Here is an 18,774-nt window from a genome sequence, read left to right as displayed (position 1 = left end):
AAGCAACACAGAGCTCTACACTAGAAGAGTCGTGGGCAAAAGCTACATGTCTGCAGTCCTGAAAGATCATAGACCCTCAAACCAGAGGCACACAGCCCGACCCAAGGAAAGTGCATTGCACTGATTTGGAAAACGAGTCACTGGTAAGAGACTGGGTTCGTTTCCTTCCCGTTAAATCAGCCCAGAGTCAATTATTCAGGGCTAGTCCAAACCCTGCATCTTTTACCACTGGCTGTGATCAGTGGGGGTGCAAACTCACAGACAGCAAGCCTGAGGGCGCGGGCTCGGCTCTTTCTACCACAGCTCGCAGAGGCTCCACAGCCCAAGACACGGCGATCTACATATGAAAAACCTCTGGACACATGCAGGTGTACGAACACCCAAGTAGCGCGAAGAGATGGTTGAGACGAGAGGGGAGCTTCCGGGAAAGCGAACCTTGTCCCGAGGGTGTCGGGCTTCCCTCTCTGAGCCGTCCCGCCTCTCCGAGCTCTCCTGCCAGCAGCTGCTGGGGGGACATGGGGTGGCGCTCCGCTGAGGGGACGGTGCGTCCCCGCGGTCCCCCCAGTCCTGCGACGCGCCCGTCCCGCCGGCAGCGCGGAGGGACCCGCCGGGCGGGCGCTGGGATGCGCGGCTCGGGCACCGACAGCGGCATGTGCAGCGGGACCGGCCGGCGTGGGCACCCGGTTTACCGTGGCCCTGGTGTTGGTGCCCGTTTTTCGTAAGCTGACCGCAGTGGCGGTATTAATTTCTTACAGAACTTGTTTTAACGGGAGAACCGGTGTCGCTGAAGAAGACTCCAGAGAGAAGCACCCAGCCGCATGCACTTGCAGCACGGTGCAGTCTCTGATGAAGGAGTCCGTGTGCCAACACCCTTTCGTTAAAACAACCCTAATTCTCCGCGTTCAGTATTTTCTTCGCGCTGTACCATATCCTCAAATATTTAAGAGATCTTTCCTATGTGCAACTGGTCAGCACTCCCACTTACAAACAGCCTGGTATAACTCTTGAGAGAGGGGAAGCAGAACCAGATACAGACCCCGTCGGAGGGTCCCGCTGGAGTCATCCGCTCTTCTCCACTCTCAGCCTCAGCAGGATCAGGCCAGGGCCACCCTGCTCGCCGCCGACAAATTCCCCTTCCCTCCCGTCTCTGCCGAGACCGCGACGACCCGCCGAGGGGTCCTACCCGGCGCCCCAAAAGGGGACACATCCTTCCGATGTACACAGAGATAGCAGTGGGAGAGCAGGGTGCGCATGAGTCGGGAATTCTCTAGAGCCTGCATGTCTGCCCGTTTCCATCTCTTCAGAAAATGATGCAGGAAATATTCACTAAAATGTCGAGGGCGTGTAATTTAAGCGATGAAGTTTAGACTGAGCTTCGGAGAGATGGGTGATAAAGGTGGACGACCCAAAGTATATCCCGCATAACCAAGCCCATATACTTCCCACGTCCGCCCCGTACACGTTATCGCGTTTCTGACCGCTTCTCAGAAATAACGCCTCTCTCCAATTAGCTCGGCAAAACTGCTCACCTCTTTCGAAGCCCCTCCGGCCACAACAATAACCCGGATCTGCTGACGGACTGTTCTCTGAGCGCGTTTTCCTCCTGACTCCCCGAACCTCCCGCGCCCCGGGGCGGCCGACCCAGCCTGTGACTCCGCGCAGCCATCGGAGAGGCCCTGGGTGAGCCCGCCAAGCACCGCACCCCCGCAGCGCGTCCCCCGCCCCGCCTCCGCTGAGACCCTCGCACTGCGCGGGGCTGCTCCGAAGCCTCGGGGCGGGCGGAGAGACCGGGCGGCCAGTGCAGCCGCGCTCGCTCGTCACCTGGCGGAGCCGGCTCCGGACGCGGTACGAAACATGGAGATCTCCCGCACGCTGGTTTTCCTCCAGCACCGCAGTATGAATTACCGCTGCTCCTAATCTCACGGTCGCCGCGGGAAATAACGCGCAGATAGACTTTTCTGATTCCTACCGCTGTATTTTCAGAGCGAAAAGGCGCATAGGAAGGGGATTGTTTCATAGAAATCTAACCCGCAGCCCTTCTCGGAGCGCGCACCAACCTCATTAATTATCTCGTTGAAGGCGCAGGAAAAACAAAGACGATCGACAGCCTTGACGCTGCTCCCGGCCGTGCCCGATCCGCCGCGACAGGGCTCACCACGGCTCTCATCACGGTGGCCCGGCCCCGCCGCAACGCATCCCTCGGAGCCCCTCGCCAGGTGCTCATTTTCTGTCGTGCTACCTGCGACAGACGACAGTAGTGCTGTCCTGCCTCTGTCGGTCACGGATGGGGAGATCCGCGCGGTGGGCAGAATGGGGGCTCGGCAGGATCCGCGCTGGTCCTGCTCCGAGCCGAACGCTCCGCGGGGCCCCGCCGCGACCCGCGGGGCCGCCCGAGCACTCGGCCGCTGGCGCCCCGACCCGCACTGCTGCGGACAGGGAGCAGAACCCAAGGGGGAACCCTGCTGCAGGGGCCCCTTAGAGCGAGGCGGCGAGGTGCGGTTACTGGACGCCCTACGAAGCCGCAGCCCGTCGCCCGCGGGGCGGGTGCTCGGGCCGGATCGGGGGCCGCATTTGCGTCGGAGTTTGAGCGAGCACACCCCGGGCCCTTGCGGGAGACGCCAGAAAGCCAGCTGTGGGTCAGCTTAGGTGTTGGTCAGGGCTGGGCCGGTACTCCCAGGGGCCAGCGTTGTCCGTGTTCCCTGTCGGCGCTCGGCGCTCTGGACGCCGAGCCACGTCACGGCCATTCGAAACCCCAAAGCCCTGCTTGCCTCGCTGAGGCAGCGGTGTCAGGGACACCGAGACTGGATGTCAGCGGGATTCTGCCCACGGCTAGATAGGTTAAAACCGCTAGACAAACGAGTAATTGACGGACGTCCCGGCTTTACCGGAATTCGGCACAGCCGAGTTACGGTTTCACAAGATCGGGTCTCGGGATTTGAAACGACGACCATCTTTTTTAGGGGGAGAGTAGTACGGGGCTTCTCCTTCCACACAGCTCCTCAAACGCAGAATTCCCTTTTATCAAATGCATCATGTTTAAAAACGTAAGGACAATTCCCTCAGGTCACTTTACTGAGGCTGAACAGCACGTCCTGCATCCGTGGTGAGGCGAGGCTGAACCACAGAGGTGAGGGGAAACATGGAAACTAAACGACAAGTTTAATTAAAAGCAGCTGGCTGGTTAAACACGTGCCTAGAAGTAGATACCCGGTTATTTATCTCACCTGCGAAGGACGAGCTACTGCTTTATTCTTCTCCAATGTTCCGAGAGCACACCAATGGTGCTTGATGTGAAGGAACTCTGCAGACAAGATTTGTAATGGTGGAGAAAGGGTGCCCGTAACCCGCAGCTTCTCCACAGAGAGACGCCGGCTGGTTCTGCAGGTAGTGAGGGACAGTCGGCATCCCCACCCTCTGTTCCTGGTACCACCGGGACACCGGTGTTAACCAGCAGCACCTGTGGGAGCTTAGAGCCGGAGGAGCGCTTCCATAGCTCAGGTCCTTCTATTTTAGCTAAATGAGAAAGGTTTTATTATGGGAGGTGCAAGCAGGAGGTGAGGTAGTGAGACAGATGGAGGAGCTGTGAGTTTGAGCTACAGAATTCGCTTGGGTTTTGGGATTTAGGGGTGCGGGAAAATCGCTCATACTGGCTCTCGCTTTCCTTCGTGTCTGTTTTCTTCGCTAACAGAGAGATGTAACTGGAACGTGTGCCTAGACTGGGGTGATCGGGGGAAGTTGTGGCAAAAGATTAAGACAAGTGAGGGGGTTCTCGGGGGGGTTGTTTTTTGCTGTTGTTTTGTTGGGGGGGTTCCGTGCCTCCTCCCCTCACTAAATCCGCACGGGCTCGCTAGTGGAGATAACGGCCCCACCGCGCTGGAAGGCGGGTTCTGTGCAGGAGGTGAGGCCAGCGGGGCAGGTCCACCCACTTGAAAACAAAACTTTTTTCCTGCAGGCGCTGAGAGCAGAGACCGGCGCGGGGTCCCCGGAGCCGGCTCGCCGACCGCCGGGGGCTGGTATGTGGTAGGGTAGGGCCATGTATTGGAAGAGTGACCCGATGTTCGTCTGCAGGCTGGAGGACAAGGACTTGCCCGCGCTCGGGGGCCCGGCGGAGAAGGTGCGCGGGCGGGGGGGCGGAGCGGCTCGGGCGCCTGGCGCAGCTCGGCGGGTCTGTGGCCTCGGCCGTGGCGCTCCCGCCGGGTCCCGCGGACACCGCTGCCTCCACCGGGGTCCTGGCGGGACCCACAGGCATCGGTGGGCCAGACCGGGCCGGCGCGGGGCTCCTGGGCGTGGCGGGGCGCCGACCGTGGTCTCCCCGTGTTCCCGCAGGCCAGCCCCGCAGCAGCTGACGAGGACTCCTGCTCTTCCTCCGCTGCCCTATCGCCCTCCTCATCGCCGCGGTCCATGGCCTCAGGCTCAGGCTGCGCCCCCGGCAAGTGCGTGTGCAGCAGTTGCGGCCTGGAGATTGTGGACAAGTACCTGCTCAAGGTAAGGGCGCCCGACCCGGAGCCCCCTTCGTCTGGCGACTTCCCTCACGGCTGAAGCCGGAGGGCGGCTTGCTTAGGCAGAGCCTACCCGGGTAGCCGGTAGTGCCCGGAGAGCCTCGGGGAACCGGGCCCGGCGGGATCCGGGGGTACGGCCCTCCGGGTCGCCCTATCGCTAGGACTCGGCCCTCCCCTCCCCGGACGGCGCGGAGCTGCCGCGGACGCGGGAGCGCGGAGTCCCAGCGCGTTTGTTTGCGGTGCTCGGGCCAGAGAAGGGACCCTAGCTGCTGTCGGTGTTTCGGGTGACATTACTTGCTCTGGGCTGCGTGTTCCTCCTGACGCACCGGGAGAAGCGGGGAAGCGAATGGAACGGGGGGTCCCGACCGCGGCGATTCCCGCGCTCTCTCGGTCAGATCGCGGCGGCGCGACCTGCATTTTAGTGACATAGGTCTGGGGGGAACGTCGTGAGTCTCAAAGCCAAAAATGCCTCTTGAGAAATGGAATAAGTTATTCTTGCAAAAGGTGGTTAACTAACATATTTGAGGGAAACGAGCTGAGTGCATGCAGAGCTGTTCTCTTGTCTTAGCAATCAGAACCGAGTAAGATAATTTAAAAACAAATAAATAAAACCAAGTGGCTTTAAATATGAAGCATTACCGCGGGGGGAGGTGTGGGGGGGAAGTTTATTTGCTTTTTGTATTATAGCCGTTAAAATTATTCTGGGTCAGAGTTTTGCTGTCTTTCCTCTCAAAATTGAGAGTTATGATCGTGGCAGAAGTCGGTTAATTCCATCAATCTTAGACGAAGTTGTTGTATAGTTGCAAACTGATAGTGGGTAACACCCCTGGAAGGACATCTGTGGTGTTGTTAAATCATCCGGTTAGGTCTTAGTTGAGGTGGGGAGGTCTAAGTAAAATGCCTGCGGGAGCTAGTGTCCATTGAAAATGGGGCTGGTGCAGGAGCTGCCACGCATCCCTGGTTCGGGTGACCCCGTCTCCTTTTCAGTAGCTTGGGCTGGCACAGAACAGGCGGGTGGATAAGGAACAAAACTGACTTGAACTCAATTTCAGTTCTGTTAACTTCCGTGATGTTTTGGCAGCTCATTGATAGTTTACTGATCACTGCTGTCTCCCATCTGAACAACCAGGATAACGGGACTTGGAGCAAAAGACCGCTAAATTATTTAGCCTTGAGTTTAAATTGGCTGTTACTGCTTCTTGCGTAGGCAGAGAGGAATTGATGCTGGTATGCTAGTGTCCAGCACACCTTTCAACTTCGTCCCTGTCAACTGACAAACAGGAACACAGACAAATGGCATTAAATGGGACAACCACGGAAGCTGCTGGTGTCCCGCTCTTTGGAAAGGCATTGATCTCTGAAGAAGAGGTAGTTGGCTCTGAGTGGCTGGGATGTCAGCTCGCGTTGCGCAGAGCTGCATGTCAGGGCTTGATGGAGGCCCAGGGAGGTCCAGGGAGCCCTGGCACGGCCGGACTGGCTGCAGGGCAGGCTCAGTCTGGCTCAGCGCTGCCCCTCCGCTCTGCGGCCTTTCTGAGAGGTGCCCGGGAGGGTGAGCTTGGTGACAGCTAGCAACTGCTATCAACAGTTTCATATGTTGTTGTGTAAGCTTGTCAGCATATGGGAAGGTGGCTGCCAGCAAGGATAAGGGTTGGTAAAGCATTGGGCAAACTGCAATATTACAGCCTGAAGAATGACTGAAATGGGTGATCCCAGCGTGGGTGTTGGAGTCCATGCACTGCCTTCTCTGAGGTTTGTCTGGCCACGCTCTGACAAAAGGCACGTTCCAGATTACTTCAAATCTGCTTTTCCATAGGGAATATATGGGCTGTTTGGTATGAGACGATAGATTGGCTTAGTGAGGAGAAAAAAATTAAAATGTAATCATTCTTTGGTTTTCAGAATTCCTCCTATACAGTATGGGATTATCCAGCGGGTTATTACTTAATTTTTGTGGTCACTGGGAGTCTTGGGTAGTCAAATGATTTATTTAGGTGATGTGCAATGTCTGCGCAATTAAGAGTTCCTTTTATAGGAAAGTAGAAATTAAAATGATTGCTCTCATTTTATTTGTTTTATATGCCCCAAAATGATATGTAAGTTTCCAAAAATGCTGATTTCTACCGCATTCCATGACTATGTTTAGTTTTGCTATGGACATACTAAAGAAATATTGAACTTGCTATTAAAACACCTGCTGCTGTTTTGAAACTCAGATGCCATTCACCAAATTTGCTTTAACAGAAACACGGCAAATGGAGGAGTGGTTCATGGTGTATTTCTATTTGACAGACCTTTTCCCCCTTCAATACTCATGTTTTAAAATTTTAAGTAACTTTGTAATGTTTGTTTTTGTTAGGCAGGAATTTGTGCAGACTAGGAAATAGAAGTGTGTTCGTTAGTTGCCTTTCCAAGGTCACATAAGGCCAAAATCTGCTCTCTTACTCTAATGCTATGAGAACAGAACTGGGCACAAAACACCTGCACAGAACTTGTATCTCTTGCTTCCTCTTCTACTGCTTTTAATTACAAACCCATGAGAGCTTATTCTGAAGATTTGAATCAAATTAGTTTACCTTCAATATGCATGCAGTTCTATAGAGAAAACATTTTGCATTCAAGATAATTTTTCTGTGAATCATGGTGCATATAACATTTGATCATTTCTGGAAAAAAACCCAGGGTTTGTAAATATAAAATGCAATATTGGTAGTACAGGTATTGAGGGGTGGTTTTTTGTTGGGTTTTTGCAGGTGAATGACCTCTGCTGGCATGTGCGCTGCCTCTCATGCAGCGTTTGCAGAACATCCTTGGGAAGACACACCAGCTGCTACATCAAAGATAAAGATATCTTCTGCAAACTTGATTATTTCAGGTATATCATACAGGAATATAATTAATCAGATAACTTGTGATACTTGCTTGTTTCTTTTCACTTCAGCCACAACTGAAATTCACTTGAGACTTTTTCATTTGCTAGGTTTATTTTCAGCAGTTTAAACTATGGCTTTTCTTGAGGAGGGACTTGGGGAACCCTAAGTCTGTGTAATGTGACCTCCTGCTAAGTCTCCAATCTGCCCTTCCCCTGTTGCACATAGCTGCTGTATTTATACCATCACTCACTTGTGTATCCACGGAGGGGAAAAAATGCCGAAGTCCCTGCTGCAGTTTGGTTGTAAAGCTATCCTGTGTGCAAAGAATCATTCTTGGATAGTGCTGGCTGAGAATGCAATGTAAAATTGAGATGATCTGTTTGGAGCAGGGCTTCACTGGGGTAGGGCTTAAGGCATCACAAGGAGCTGTAAAATCAACCCAGAATAAATCCCATTATATTTAAAAGAAGCTTTCAGCAGTTATACTTTTCTGTGATCAGTTTGATTTAGAATGTGATTCCTTCAAAATTACAGGCTAAACTTGCAAGGAAGAATATTATTTGTGTTGGCAATGGAGTATTCAGGATGCAAAGTCTTTGATCCAGAAAGCAGCAAAAATTGCTGCAGTTAATTTTGATGTGATTGCTAGTACTTCTCTAGTTTGATTGCTAGACCAAATTATTTCTGGGATTCTCAGCTGTGCAGTGAATAGATTGCATCCAGCTAGTCAAACTTGAGACACAGTGGGCCGGGGGCAAGCTGAGTGCTGTAAACTTCTGAAAAAACTAAATTTGTGGGACTTCAAAAAAATTTGGGTCTGCAAAGATCTTGGGGACAAGTTCTTATCTAAATAATCAACATATTTTGGTGGCTACTTTCCTCTTCAAAGAGAAATTTTCTAGTGTAATAATGCAGATTTTCTAGTTTATTTAAAAATCATAATGTGATGTGAATTGAGGAAATAACTATGAAGGTGCAGGTTTTCCCCTGTCTGCTGAAGGTGCTAAAGATTAGTAAAGGGGTAATCTAGCTAAATATATTAGTTCAGACTACCGCTAGAGTCATGTGAAATACATTTGAAAAACTGGAAGAATTTTCAAGAGTCTGCTGTTTCCATCTTTCAGCATTTAAGAGTAATTATCTTTATAAAAGGAATGATGAGGAGCTATGAATTCATGTAGCAGTTAAAATGCTTTGATTTTGCTCTTTGCCTTCTGAAAATACTAACCTCTGTATTTCAGTAGTGTCTTGCCTTAAGCTATCATATAGAAACTTGCTGATTTTCTTTTTTTTTTTGCAATGCCAACGCAGTCATGCCGTGGGCTTCAGCTGCGCTGCCACAACCCGGTCACCTCTAATCCTGCCGGAGCCTGGCTTTGCCCGAGCCGGGGTCTAAGTTTCCCCCGGTTGCCGTTCTCATTGCAGGCGTTACGGCACTCGCTGCTCCCGCTGCGGGCGGCACATCCACTCCACCGACTGGGTCCGGAGGGCTAAAGGGAACGTGTACCACCTGGCGTGCTTCGCCTGCTTCTCCTGCAAGAGACAGCTCTCCACTGGAGAGGAGTTCGCTCTGGTCGAGGAGAAAGTCCTTTGCAGAGTACATTACGACTGCATGTTGGACAATTTGAAAAGAGAAGTTGAAAATGGTAACATACTGCTTTAAGAACTCTGTTTGTGGTTCAGATTTAATTAAATTGTTGGGGTTTGCTCCATTTTCCATACTGGGAGATAATTGACTGGTTTTACTAAGACTGGAAGCACAGGTACTTGAATAAAAGTAATGGTAAATTATTTCATATTCAGGGGATTTTGTTTGTTTTGGTTTTGCAGTTTTGGTTTGGGTTGGGTTTTTTGGTTGGCTTTTTGGTTGTAGTTTTTTTTGGTTTGGGGTGTTGTTTTTTTGTTTTGTTTTAGTGCTTTGGGGTTTTTTTTGTTTTTTTTTTTTTTTTTAGTCTGCAGAACTTGTTTTGTATCCTAAGGAAAATAAAGTATCAGCATATCCTGTTGATAAAATATCATGTTAGATTTATTTCTTCCCTCACTTGCAAGGGAGTTGTTTAGGGCATAATGTGTTATGATGCTTGATCAATTGAATTTTGAATAGATTATGGGCTTTTTTAAGCTGAAATTCAGCTGACCAAGTACTGTTGGTTATGGTTGGAGAACAGTCTGACTTACAACAACATTGTGAATGTTTAGAAGGCAGTGTTGTTTTCTTTTTAATGTTTCAGGTAATGGGATTAGTGTGGAAGGAGCATTACTAACAGAACAAGATGTTAATCATCCAAAACCAGCAAAAAGAGCTCGGACCAGCTTCACAGCAGATCAGCTCCAGGTAGAGACAGTGCTAAAAACTTGTGTAGCTCAGGTTAACGCAGGACATGGGTGCTGAACCAGTAGAAAGTTTCATGCATACAGGGGGAAAGAAAAGCTTGAATGCTTTAAACTATTTCATAAACTGTCAAGACACAGCATGTTTCTGGAAGTTTAACATGAAATAGTACTCTTCAAGCTCTTTATTTCCCTGGGAGAAGGTTGTAATTCTGAAGAGTGGAAACAAAAAAGGTGGTTCTATTTGATTGTTCGATGAAATCTATTTAATCAGCCATTTACATCACTAAGCATAATAAAAACAAAATATTTTTTAGATTATGTAATATGAAAAGTTGCACTGAAGGTGGCTACTGTATGTGACTTCAAGACATTAATAGGATGGAAGTTGGAATTGTTGTAGTGCCTGCATCTCCTCCACTTTCCAGGTTTCTTGTCTTTTTGTTGACTTGACAAGAGTTAACTTCTATTGAGACAGTCCAGAGCTACTTCAAACTCTAGATAACCACTTGAATTAGCTTTCTAGGGAAAAACTCTAAGATAGGGCCAGCTTCCAATGAAAGAGGGGATATTGAGACAAGATTTAGAGGTTTTAACCTGTAGTGAGAAGGAAGTTGTGACTTTCTACCTAATCCTGGCTGTACATCCCTGCCTTCAGTTTAACAGGTCTTTGAATTTCTGGTAACAATGTGAGTTATTTTGTTGGCCTGTCCTCTAATAATGAAAGCAGTTAAGAAACTCATCTTGAGGTGTAATAACATGTGAGGTGTTAAAGTAGTGCTATAAAAAAGGGCATGGAGTTGTTCAAAGCTTGGGCTCCTATTATAATCATGACTGGAGAGAGGAGGTGGTGTTAAAACACAAAACAAGCATGTAAACCATAATCCAACTTGGGTGCACAGGACAAGGGCTCTGGACATTGAGTTTGAACTTCAGCAAAAGGGAATTTTTTTCCCCAGCAGAAGCTGAAAGGGAGATAAGCCCAGCCATTAGGATGGGAACTGTATTCAGGGGTTCTTCCCAGCTGCTGCCATTCAAATTTCCATGTTCCCTTCTTTCCCTGTTTGAAGTAGATTGTAACATACTTTAGCAGGTGTTTGAGGTGTTATGGCATCTTGTTATTTCATGATACTTTCTATCTGCTTGCTGTACCTCTGTACCTGTCTTCGAGGCTGCTATAAGACTTTACTTCCAACAAGAGAAACATTGGGATAAGTGCACTGTCAGAGTGGCAGCATGTAATTACCTCACAAAGTACTTGTACAAAAGAATGTCCACACTTTTTAAATGGTTTTGTTCTTTAGCACCTCCCAGGACCTAAAAAGGCTCCAAGAATGCTGGAGAGGCAGTTTGGATAAGGGCCTGGAGTGACGGGACAAGGGGGAATGACTTCCACTGCCAGAGGGCAGGGCTGGATGGGATATTGGGAACTGGGAATTGTTCCCAGTGAGGGTGGGCAGGCCCTGGCACAGGGTGCCCAGAGCAGCTGTGGCTGCCCCTGGATCCCTGGCAGTGCCCAAGGCCAGGCTGGATGGGGCTGGGAGCACCTGGGACAGTGGGAGGAGTGGGAGATGTCCATGCCCATGGCATAGGATTGGAACAAGGTGAGCTTTTAAGGTTCCTTCCAACCCAAACCAGTCTGTGATTCTATGAAAAATTACAAAAGTAAACAGTCTGAATCTTCAAAGATGAAGCCAGGCAAAGTTTGATGGGTCAAAAATCCACAAAACAAAATAATGCTTTGGAATTGCTGAAGATACCCTGCAGAAATCCATGAAGCCCTACTTTCATAAACAGGCCCAATCCTTAAAGCCTGTGAAAGTTTTCAGGATGCAGGCCAAACTGACATTTACTTCCTCAGAAAAAAGGTGTAATTTATATTCTTAAGAGAAGTGCTGACTAGTTCAATTTTCTGTCGAAAGATGAGTAGCCAAACCATCAGAAAGGCCAGGTCAGCCACAGTGCAGCCTGCTTCTTGGGTTGGTGAAAGACAAAGGAAACAGAGCATTCCTGCATCCTCCATGGAGATGAAAAGATCAACTACTCCATTTAACATTGGATGCAGATAGTGATTGACAAGTTCAGAGTAGTGGGTCATGGCTCATGCCTTTTTTATGCCATGGTCTGCTGCTATAGGTGTTTATTGAGCATATTTGTGTTACTCTGAAGTAAATTTTCTCCTATAGTTCTTTTAATGCAGTCTTCCAGAGGACTTCTTCCAGTTTTTACTACTGCCCAGCAGAATGGATTTCTCTAATTTCTGATAAATGTCACAGCTCACTCAAGCATAGCAAGGACTTGTACTTTGGCTTTGGGAGATTTTTTTTTTTTAATGTATTGAGTACTCTCTAGAGACTAGTGATCACAAAAAAAAGTTTCCTGAAGACAGGCAAGGAGTAGTACCATAGTCTGAAAATACTGTCTAATGTGGCTTTTGGCACAAATGCTCCTACAATCTCACGTCTTGCCTTTTCAGGTTATGCAAGCACAGTTTGCTCAGGACAACAATCCAGATGCACAAACACTTCAGAAACTGGCAGAAAGAACAGGCTTGAGCAGGCGTGTTATACAGGTAACGGTGTGAAGTTACTTGACTCACAGTCTGGTACTCATCCATTGGAAATGTTCAACCAAATTTTTTTCTGAGGTTATTCTAACATGGAAAAAGATCCTAATCTCTTTTAACTGTGGACAACATCCTTAGTCAGGAATAGGTCTAGAACAAGCATTGTAATTTGGAAAACTTGCTATATTCCTTTTGCACTTTGTGTAAAGGGATTAAGTCTTCTAGGAAGAAACTTCTCAGCCTAAACAGTATAGAAATTTGTGTTAATTTATTTCAAATATATATTTGACTGAAGTAGTCTGTTCTTAAGACCTGCACTCTTTTTGAAAGCGTCTGTGGTATGACATTAGGAACAAGTGAATATCTAGTCATTTGTTATAGAGAGCAGAGTTAAAATATGTACCCATGCCAACCAAAACTGAAACACAAACTTTGAATCCTTGCTTGAAGATGTCTCTCAGCAAAAATATGGATGCATTTTTTTAAAATCACATACACAAATGTGATTTTAAAAATATAATACAAATTATATATTTATATGTTAATATAAATAAAAATTAATTTTGAGCTGCCTTGGCTCATTCTAGCCTGGAAGATTGACAGAGTGTTTCTATAGAAATGAGGCATCTGGCTGCTGCAATCAATCCTTAAAAAAAAAAAGGAAGTCTTTTCCATGTGAAAAGGACAAGTGGGTATTGTATGTGAAAGATGCTTTGCTGCCAGTAGTTCCAGGCAGGGAAGGGAGGAGCTGTCTCGGACGTGCTGGGTGGTGCGGCCCAAGTAGAGTGGGGCTGCAGGTGAAGCTGCTTGGCCTGGGGGACGCCGGCCCTGGGAGACGCCCAGCCCCTCACTGTGCCTGTCCCTGTCCCTGGTGGGCTGCTGGGTACTGAAGATGCATTCCTGAGTTGACCACACTTGTATGTTTAGAATGGGTATTTTTCCATTTGGACTGTCAGATTGTATCAAAGGCCAAATGAACTATGCAAACTCAGCTTAAGATAAACTCCAAGGTTGTTGTTGTGCTAGTATTGAATGTGATCTATCAATGCGATGTATGTTTCCCTCTTTTTCAGGTGTGGTTTCAGAATTGCAGAGCGCGCCATAAGAAACATGTTAGTCCTAATCATTCATCCACTGCTCCTGTCACAGCAGTTCAGCCCTCCAGGTTGTCTCCACCCATGTTAGAGGAAATGGCATACTCTGCATATGTACCCCAGGATGGGACTATGCTCACTGCTCTGCACAGCTACATGGATGGTAGGTATAACAGCCTTGCTATTTTTCTCCTCATAAAAACGTTATCAGCTGTAGCAAAACCAGTTTACCTTTCTGATTAAAGAAACCTAATGGATATATCAATACTCTACTTGCTATCTACACCTCATTAAGAAAGCAGTAGCCCTTCACTGCAACAGCATGGTTGAAGATCTGAGTATGAAGACCACTATTTGTGCTTCTTCTAGTCTATTGAAACAAGAATAAGAAATTAAATACTTATTTAAACATCTACTTCACATATTTTAATAACACTTAATTTTAATGAAAACTGTTTGGCACCTGCTCCCTGGCTTTTGTCCCATGGACTGTGAGTATGCTCAATCCAGCAAATTCCCTGAAAGCTTCAGCTTTCCTCTCAAGTAACACACAATGGGAGGAAGTGGGAGAGGCTGGTGGTCAAAAGTACTTCAATCTTCATTTGCCTTATGACCCAGCAAGTCAACAACTTTGGGTCCTATTTGTGTTTAGGAGGATTGTGAAGGTTTTGGGAGAACCGGGCTGAGCTGCATTTGTGGCCTGAGCTTGTTTTCCTCCAGAGCAGCGGTGTTAAGAGTGGCCAATTGGGGGAGGAGTGCAGATGCTGGGTTAGGAAAAACACAACATGCTGCAGGGTTGGGACAGTGAACTGTCATTACCAAGTGGATTTACTGACTTTTAATCTTGTGCTCTTTTCAATGAAGTTGACTGGTAAATGTTTCTGTTTTTGTAGCTCATTCACCTACAGCTCTTGGACTTCAGCCTTTGCTACCCCATTCAATGACACAGCTGCCACTAAGTCACACCTAATTCCTTTTCATCAGGGATCTAAACTATTAAAGATGTAACCTTAAGTCACAGTGTATTGAAAATATAATTGGAAAGATATTAATGTTAACTTTTTATTTAACACCCAGAGCATTTTCAAGAAAATTTTTGCCCAGGTATGTACATCTATTTAGCCTGCAAGACACTTTTATGGATTCTGCATATGTAACTATTAATTGTTTACAAGCCTTATAAAACACCTTTTTGTATTGTCTGGAAGTAGTCTGCTCTAGTTATGTGTGTGTTAATTTATTTGTCATCAAAGGAGCACTTTGCCTAAAAGAAAGGGTTGACAATTGTGCAAAATGTTTACAATTCTTTGTGAAATTGTAGTTTATCATTAGGTTTGTATTTGTAAGTTATTGTTAAAAGTATTACCTGTATTTGAGTTGTGTAGAGCCTATATGTTAAAGCTTATTTCTGTGAGTTTACAAAAATAAATTTTGGTTGCAAATATTTTCAAAAAGAACTGAATAAAGTTTCTGCTGTAGCATGCCAAGCAAAAATGTTGCTGTGTCTATGGCTGAACTGTGATAATTTGTCAAGTGCATAAATTGAATCTTCAATTTTAAGAGAAAGTCCCTGGTATACTGAGGAACATTACAGTGAAGTCCTTCAGGAGGGCTCATATCTATTTCTATTGATAGTAAAAATCATTTAATGGACTTATATGGATCTTGAAACACTCCAAATATGTGCTATACAAGTGGGTACATGCAAAGCAGTGCTGCTTCTGAGGATGCACACCTGGAGGGGGAGGGAAACTGGGTACATGTTGGACAGATTTTAATCTGTGACTTGGCAAGTAGAGAACCTGAAGTCACATCTGCTTTAACATTTTTAATCTTTCTTACTTCAGCTTTTGTTTTCTCCCATGTTTTTGTCTTGTGATTTTGTTAAGCAGGGCGATAAATAAGAGGCAATACTTGAATAGTCTGCTTTTTAGAAGTAAAATCTAGTTTGGCATTTTAACTGACCAATATCAAACTGCATATGAACAATGACTGGAATTCAGTCAAATGCACTACAGTCCATGGTGTTTAGAGCTGTCAATGTGCCAAGACTTACTAGTAGAGCATGTTTTGATATACTAATTTGATGCATAAAGGTTACTACAAATTCAACAGGTTTTTGTCTTCAAAGACTAGTTCCCTTAAATTACTTAAGACTGTTAGATCCCCCTTGCTCACTTAAACTTTATTTGCATCAGAAGGAAACCATATTTTGATAGCGTGTATGTGTCCATATCCCTTTTTTCCTCTCCCAACTATGCATAAGTGTCTACTCTGTGAAATTCCTTAATGGTGCTGGTCAAGCCACTTCAATTTGGAAAAGGTAGTGCTCTCTGTTGATGACTTTTGTGAGCAGAAATTTGATGGCAAGCTCTGAATTAATAAAGTTCTGTAAGCTACATGCTGGCACTGTTTTAAGTGCTGCTCGTAGATGTCTGAGCTAATCTGAGTAGCCAAAACAATCTCCAGCGATTTAAGGCTTTTATTACCCTGCCTTCTTTTAAACTTTTTTTTTCACAAAACACTCAAAATTGGGGTTGTAGTGGAACTTGACTGACCTTACATTTTATTTGAGCATACATAACTTATAAATTAAATGCCCTGGGTAGAATATGGAATTCCAGATGTCATTTTCAGTACCTAAGCTAGCTCCAGATATTTGCATGCTACCAGAGTACATGTGTAGCAGTAAACAAACTACTTTTTGTTCATTTGTCTGATATGCTGAAGTTTTACCAGTTAAATGCTAAATAACGTTAATTTAAATGTTAACATAAATTGGTAATTTGAAATGCAACATGGGCACTTGCGCTGAGCCCCTTTAAGGAAAAGTAATTATTCAGTCTTATTTAAAGAACTGAGTAGCTTCAGGTTGTCTGAAACAAAAGCAAGTTTAAGCTTATTTATGAAACACCTTCTGTTCAGTTCCAAAGTCAGAACAGGATTAAAGTACATGGGGGAGCAATTTTCCTATTTCCCTATGAAAATGGGAAGCAGGAGCATTGATCTTTTGCTACTGTTGAGTGCATGAGCAGATATTTGTTTATTAAAAGCCATGTGAGATATTTGTGGGTGGGGCTGGGAAAATGCAGACTGCATTGAAAATAGGAGACTGCAGCAGAGAATCTGGGCTCCGAGTCTTCCTTTGCCAGTGCCAGAGCCATCAGCAGCTGGTGTTAGGCTGACAGAGTTTTTTTAAAACTCTGCCATACTGCAACAGAAACCAGTTCCCTTTCTGAATGACATAACAGCTGCCATCACAAACTGCACCAGTATTATTTCCCAAGATAATCGCATGGGAGAAAGGTGTCTACTGCTGCAAGTCTCCCAAAACCAAAGGTTATTACCAAAACAGGGGAAACTTAGGACAAGTAACAGTATACTAGTATATAAAAAAATACACATTTTCTTATTTTAAAATTAGGCCATTGCATGTTTAAGATAGCTACTCCATTAAAAAAAATCACACAGGGAAGAGTTTGAGTTTTGTTTAATATAGATTAGCAAGTCATTCAAGTAAATTATTCATAAAAATCTAATTTAAATGCTATGTAATCTGCTATACGCTGAACACAGGACTAACTAGCAGCCACTTTTTTTACTATTTTATGAAACAATCAGCAGAAATACTAGCATTCCTGTAATAGGATACAGGCATTTAGCCAAAATATGATTTTAAGATCAAAGAAGTGTATATCTATGTTATGCATAGTTAAATGCATAAAAATGTTACCTTTCAACATGCACTTTGAGCTTCAGTGTCTCTGCAGGAATTTGTACAGGTGACTGGGTGGGCTGGGATGCTCAGACATGCTCCACTCATGCATTCAAATATGCCAGTGCAGGTTTATCACAACATCAGTTCAGAAACAGTTGCCACTGCAATACAAGAGCTACTAATATAAAACTCTCAAAGAGTTTAACAACAATTTTTTAAGCTCGGGTGACCCAGAACCACTACAACTGACTATTATACTTTGATTTGTTATCTGTTTTGGACCATTGTTAGTGTTCTCAAAAAAGCAGCCCATTTGTGAGTTTAAACATACCAATGTCATGACTGTCCAAATTGTCAGTATTTCTGTAAGAAAGTGGAACTTTGTAAACTAAAACAAACAAACAAAAAGTAAAATAAAAACTACTAAACCCTTATGACATTATCATTTGGAGCAAAATAAGTACAGACCCTTCTCCTGGGAGGACTGAGTCTTTTCCAAACTTAGCCTCTTTCAGACTAAAACTAAAACAGATTGCCCAGAGAGCCCAGCCAAACCAACAGAAATGAGAACCTGGGACTTAATGAAATGAAAGTTGATTCAAGACAGGAAATTGAGTTGGTCAGATGTGTTGAAAATGATGGCAACCAGAAACTACATTACGAAGCTCCATATAAAACAATCCTTTCCTTCTTTAAGCCATCTGCAGATGTGTGGATTTGCAAAGGAACATGCCAGATTATTGCAGAAAATGCACCAAAAGCAACATTCATCTGCAAAGTCAAACCACAAAGACGGTACACATCAGATGCTGGCTGAGACAAAACCAGAAATATTTTCATCCCATATTTATCACCAGGGTCTGTTTGACTGTAACAGGTCAGTTATGTTACCATTTCCTTCTTTAGCAGAAATTTCAATCAGACCATACCACTGCTGCACTGTTACTGTGGCTCAGAGTAACTGCAGCACAATGACAACTCGTGGCGCCAGAGCAGAGTGAGGCAGCCTCTTTTCCCCTCTCCCTGAGCAGCAGGCACCAGTACCTGAGGAGGCACCTCCCTGAGCAAGGTGCTCAGAACATAGGTGCCTCTCAAAACAAGCCTACTGACTGAAAATTAGTAGCCATGCTGTGTTCCATCAAGTGGTAACATGGGTCACTGGTCCATGTTCCAGGGCTGCCAGGGAGACTTGCCACTGTATGACATTCCTCTTGGCTAACCAAAAAGAACAAACTGTGCAAAAGTAGGATCCCTAGAAAAGACTGGAGAGCAGACTGCTTGTGCATGAGAAAAAGCTCCATGTAGCCTTTGAACTAATCTGGATGTGGATTAAAGTTTCTATGGCATGCATCCAACATTAGATTTAAATGTAATGTGAATAGCAAGAAAACCATGTGAGATAAAAAAACCCCATCAGTCTGAAAACAAATTTCAAAAGAGGCAAGAAAGCAATTTTATTAGTAAACCTGACATTTTCTGAAGGAGGACAACATAACTAATAGCTGCAGTCAGTTCCAGCAGGCTGCATGTGTTAACAGGAGACACTGATGTTAGTTAAAAAATTAAAAAGGCCCAGATTTTAATCAAAATAACAACATACATATGAGACACATAGTAAAGGTCCTCTATGCTCCAGAATCCCCTTAAAATAACTTTATATTACAATTTACCTTCCAGTATCTGGGGACACTGTTAG

General features: G+C 45.5%; 2 protein-coding genes across 3 annotated transcripts in view; one reads left to right on the top strand and one right to left on the bottom strand.

Moving 5' to 3' along the window:
* The window catches only part of CRYZ (crystallin zeta), a 60,543-nt gene extending 58,599 nt beyond the window's left edge, over positions 1-1,944 (bottom strand). The window contains exon 1 of the mRNA XM_030953245.1: positions 1,530-1,944. The gene's annotated coding sequence lies outside the window, so the exon portion shown is untranslated. The remainder of the gene's footprint in view (positions 1-1,529) is intronic.
* LHX8 (LIM homeobox 8) lies at positions 863-14,854 on the top strand. 2 transcript variants are annotated; one of them, XM_030953239.1, is made up of 9 exons: positions 863-2,216; positions 3,953-4,114; positions 4,327-4,485; positions 7,250-7,371; positions 8,795-9,015; positions 9,601-9,704; positions 12,177-12,272; positions 13,340-13,523; positions 14,254-14,854. In XM_030953239.1, exons 2-9 carry the CDS (start codon positions 4,034-4,036, stop codon positions 14,328-14,330), a joined length of 1,044 nt encoding a protein of 347 aa, XP_030809099.1. In that variant the 5' UTR covers positions 863-2,216; positions 3,953-4,033; the 3' UTR covers positions 14,331-14,854. The 2 variants fall into 2 exon arrangements, with proteins under 2 accessions (XP_030809099.1, XP_030809100.1); XM_030953240.1 differs by lacking the exon at positions 863-2,216 and adding an exon at positions 2,374-3,384.
* Positions 14,855-18,774: the final 3,920 nt, after the last annotated feature.

This window comes from Camarhynchus parvulus, chromosome 8, assembly GCF_901933205.1.
Source record: "Camarhynchus parvulus chromosome 8, STF_HiC, whole genome shotgun sequence".
In the NCBI taxonomy this organism is placed as follows: Eukaryota; Metazoa; Chordata; class Aves; order Passeriformes; family Thraupidae; genus Camarhynchus; species Camarhynchus parvulus.
Note: the sequence above shows the minus strand (reverse complement) of the source record. Positions and strands in the feature narration are given on the sequence as shown.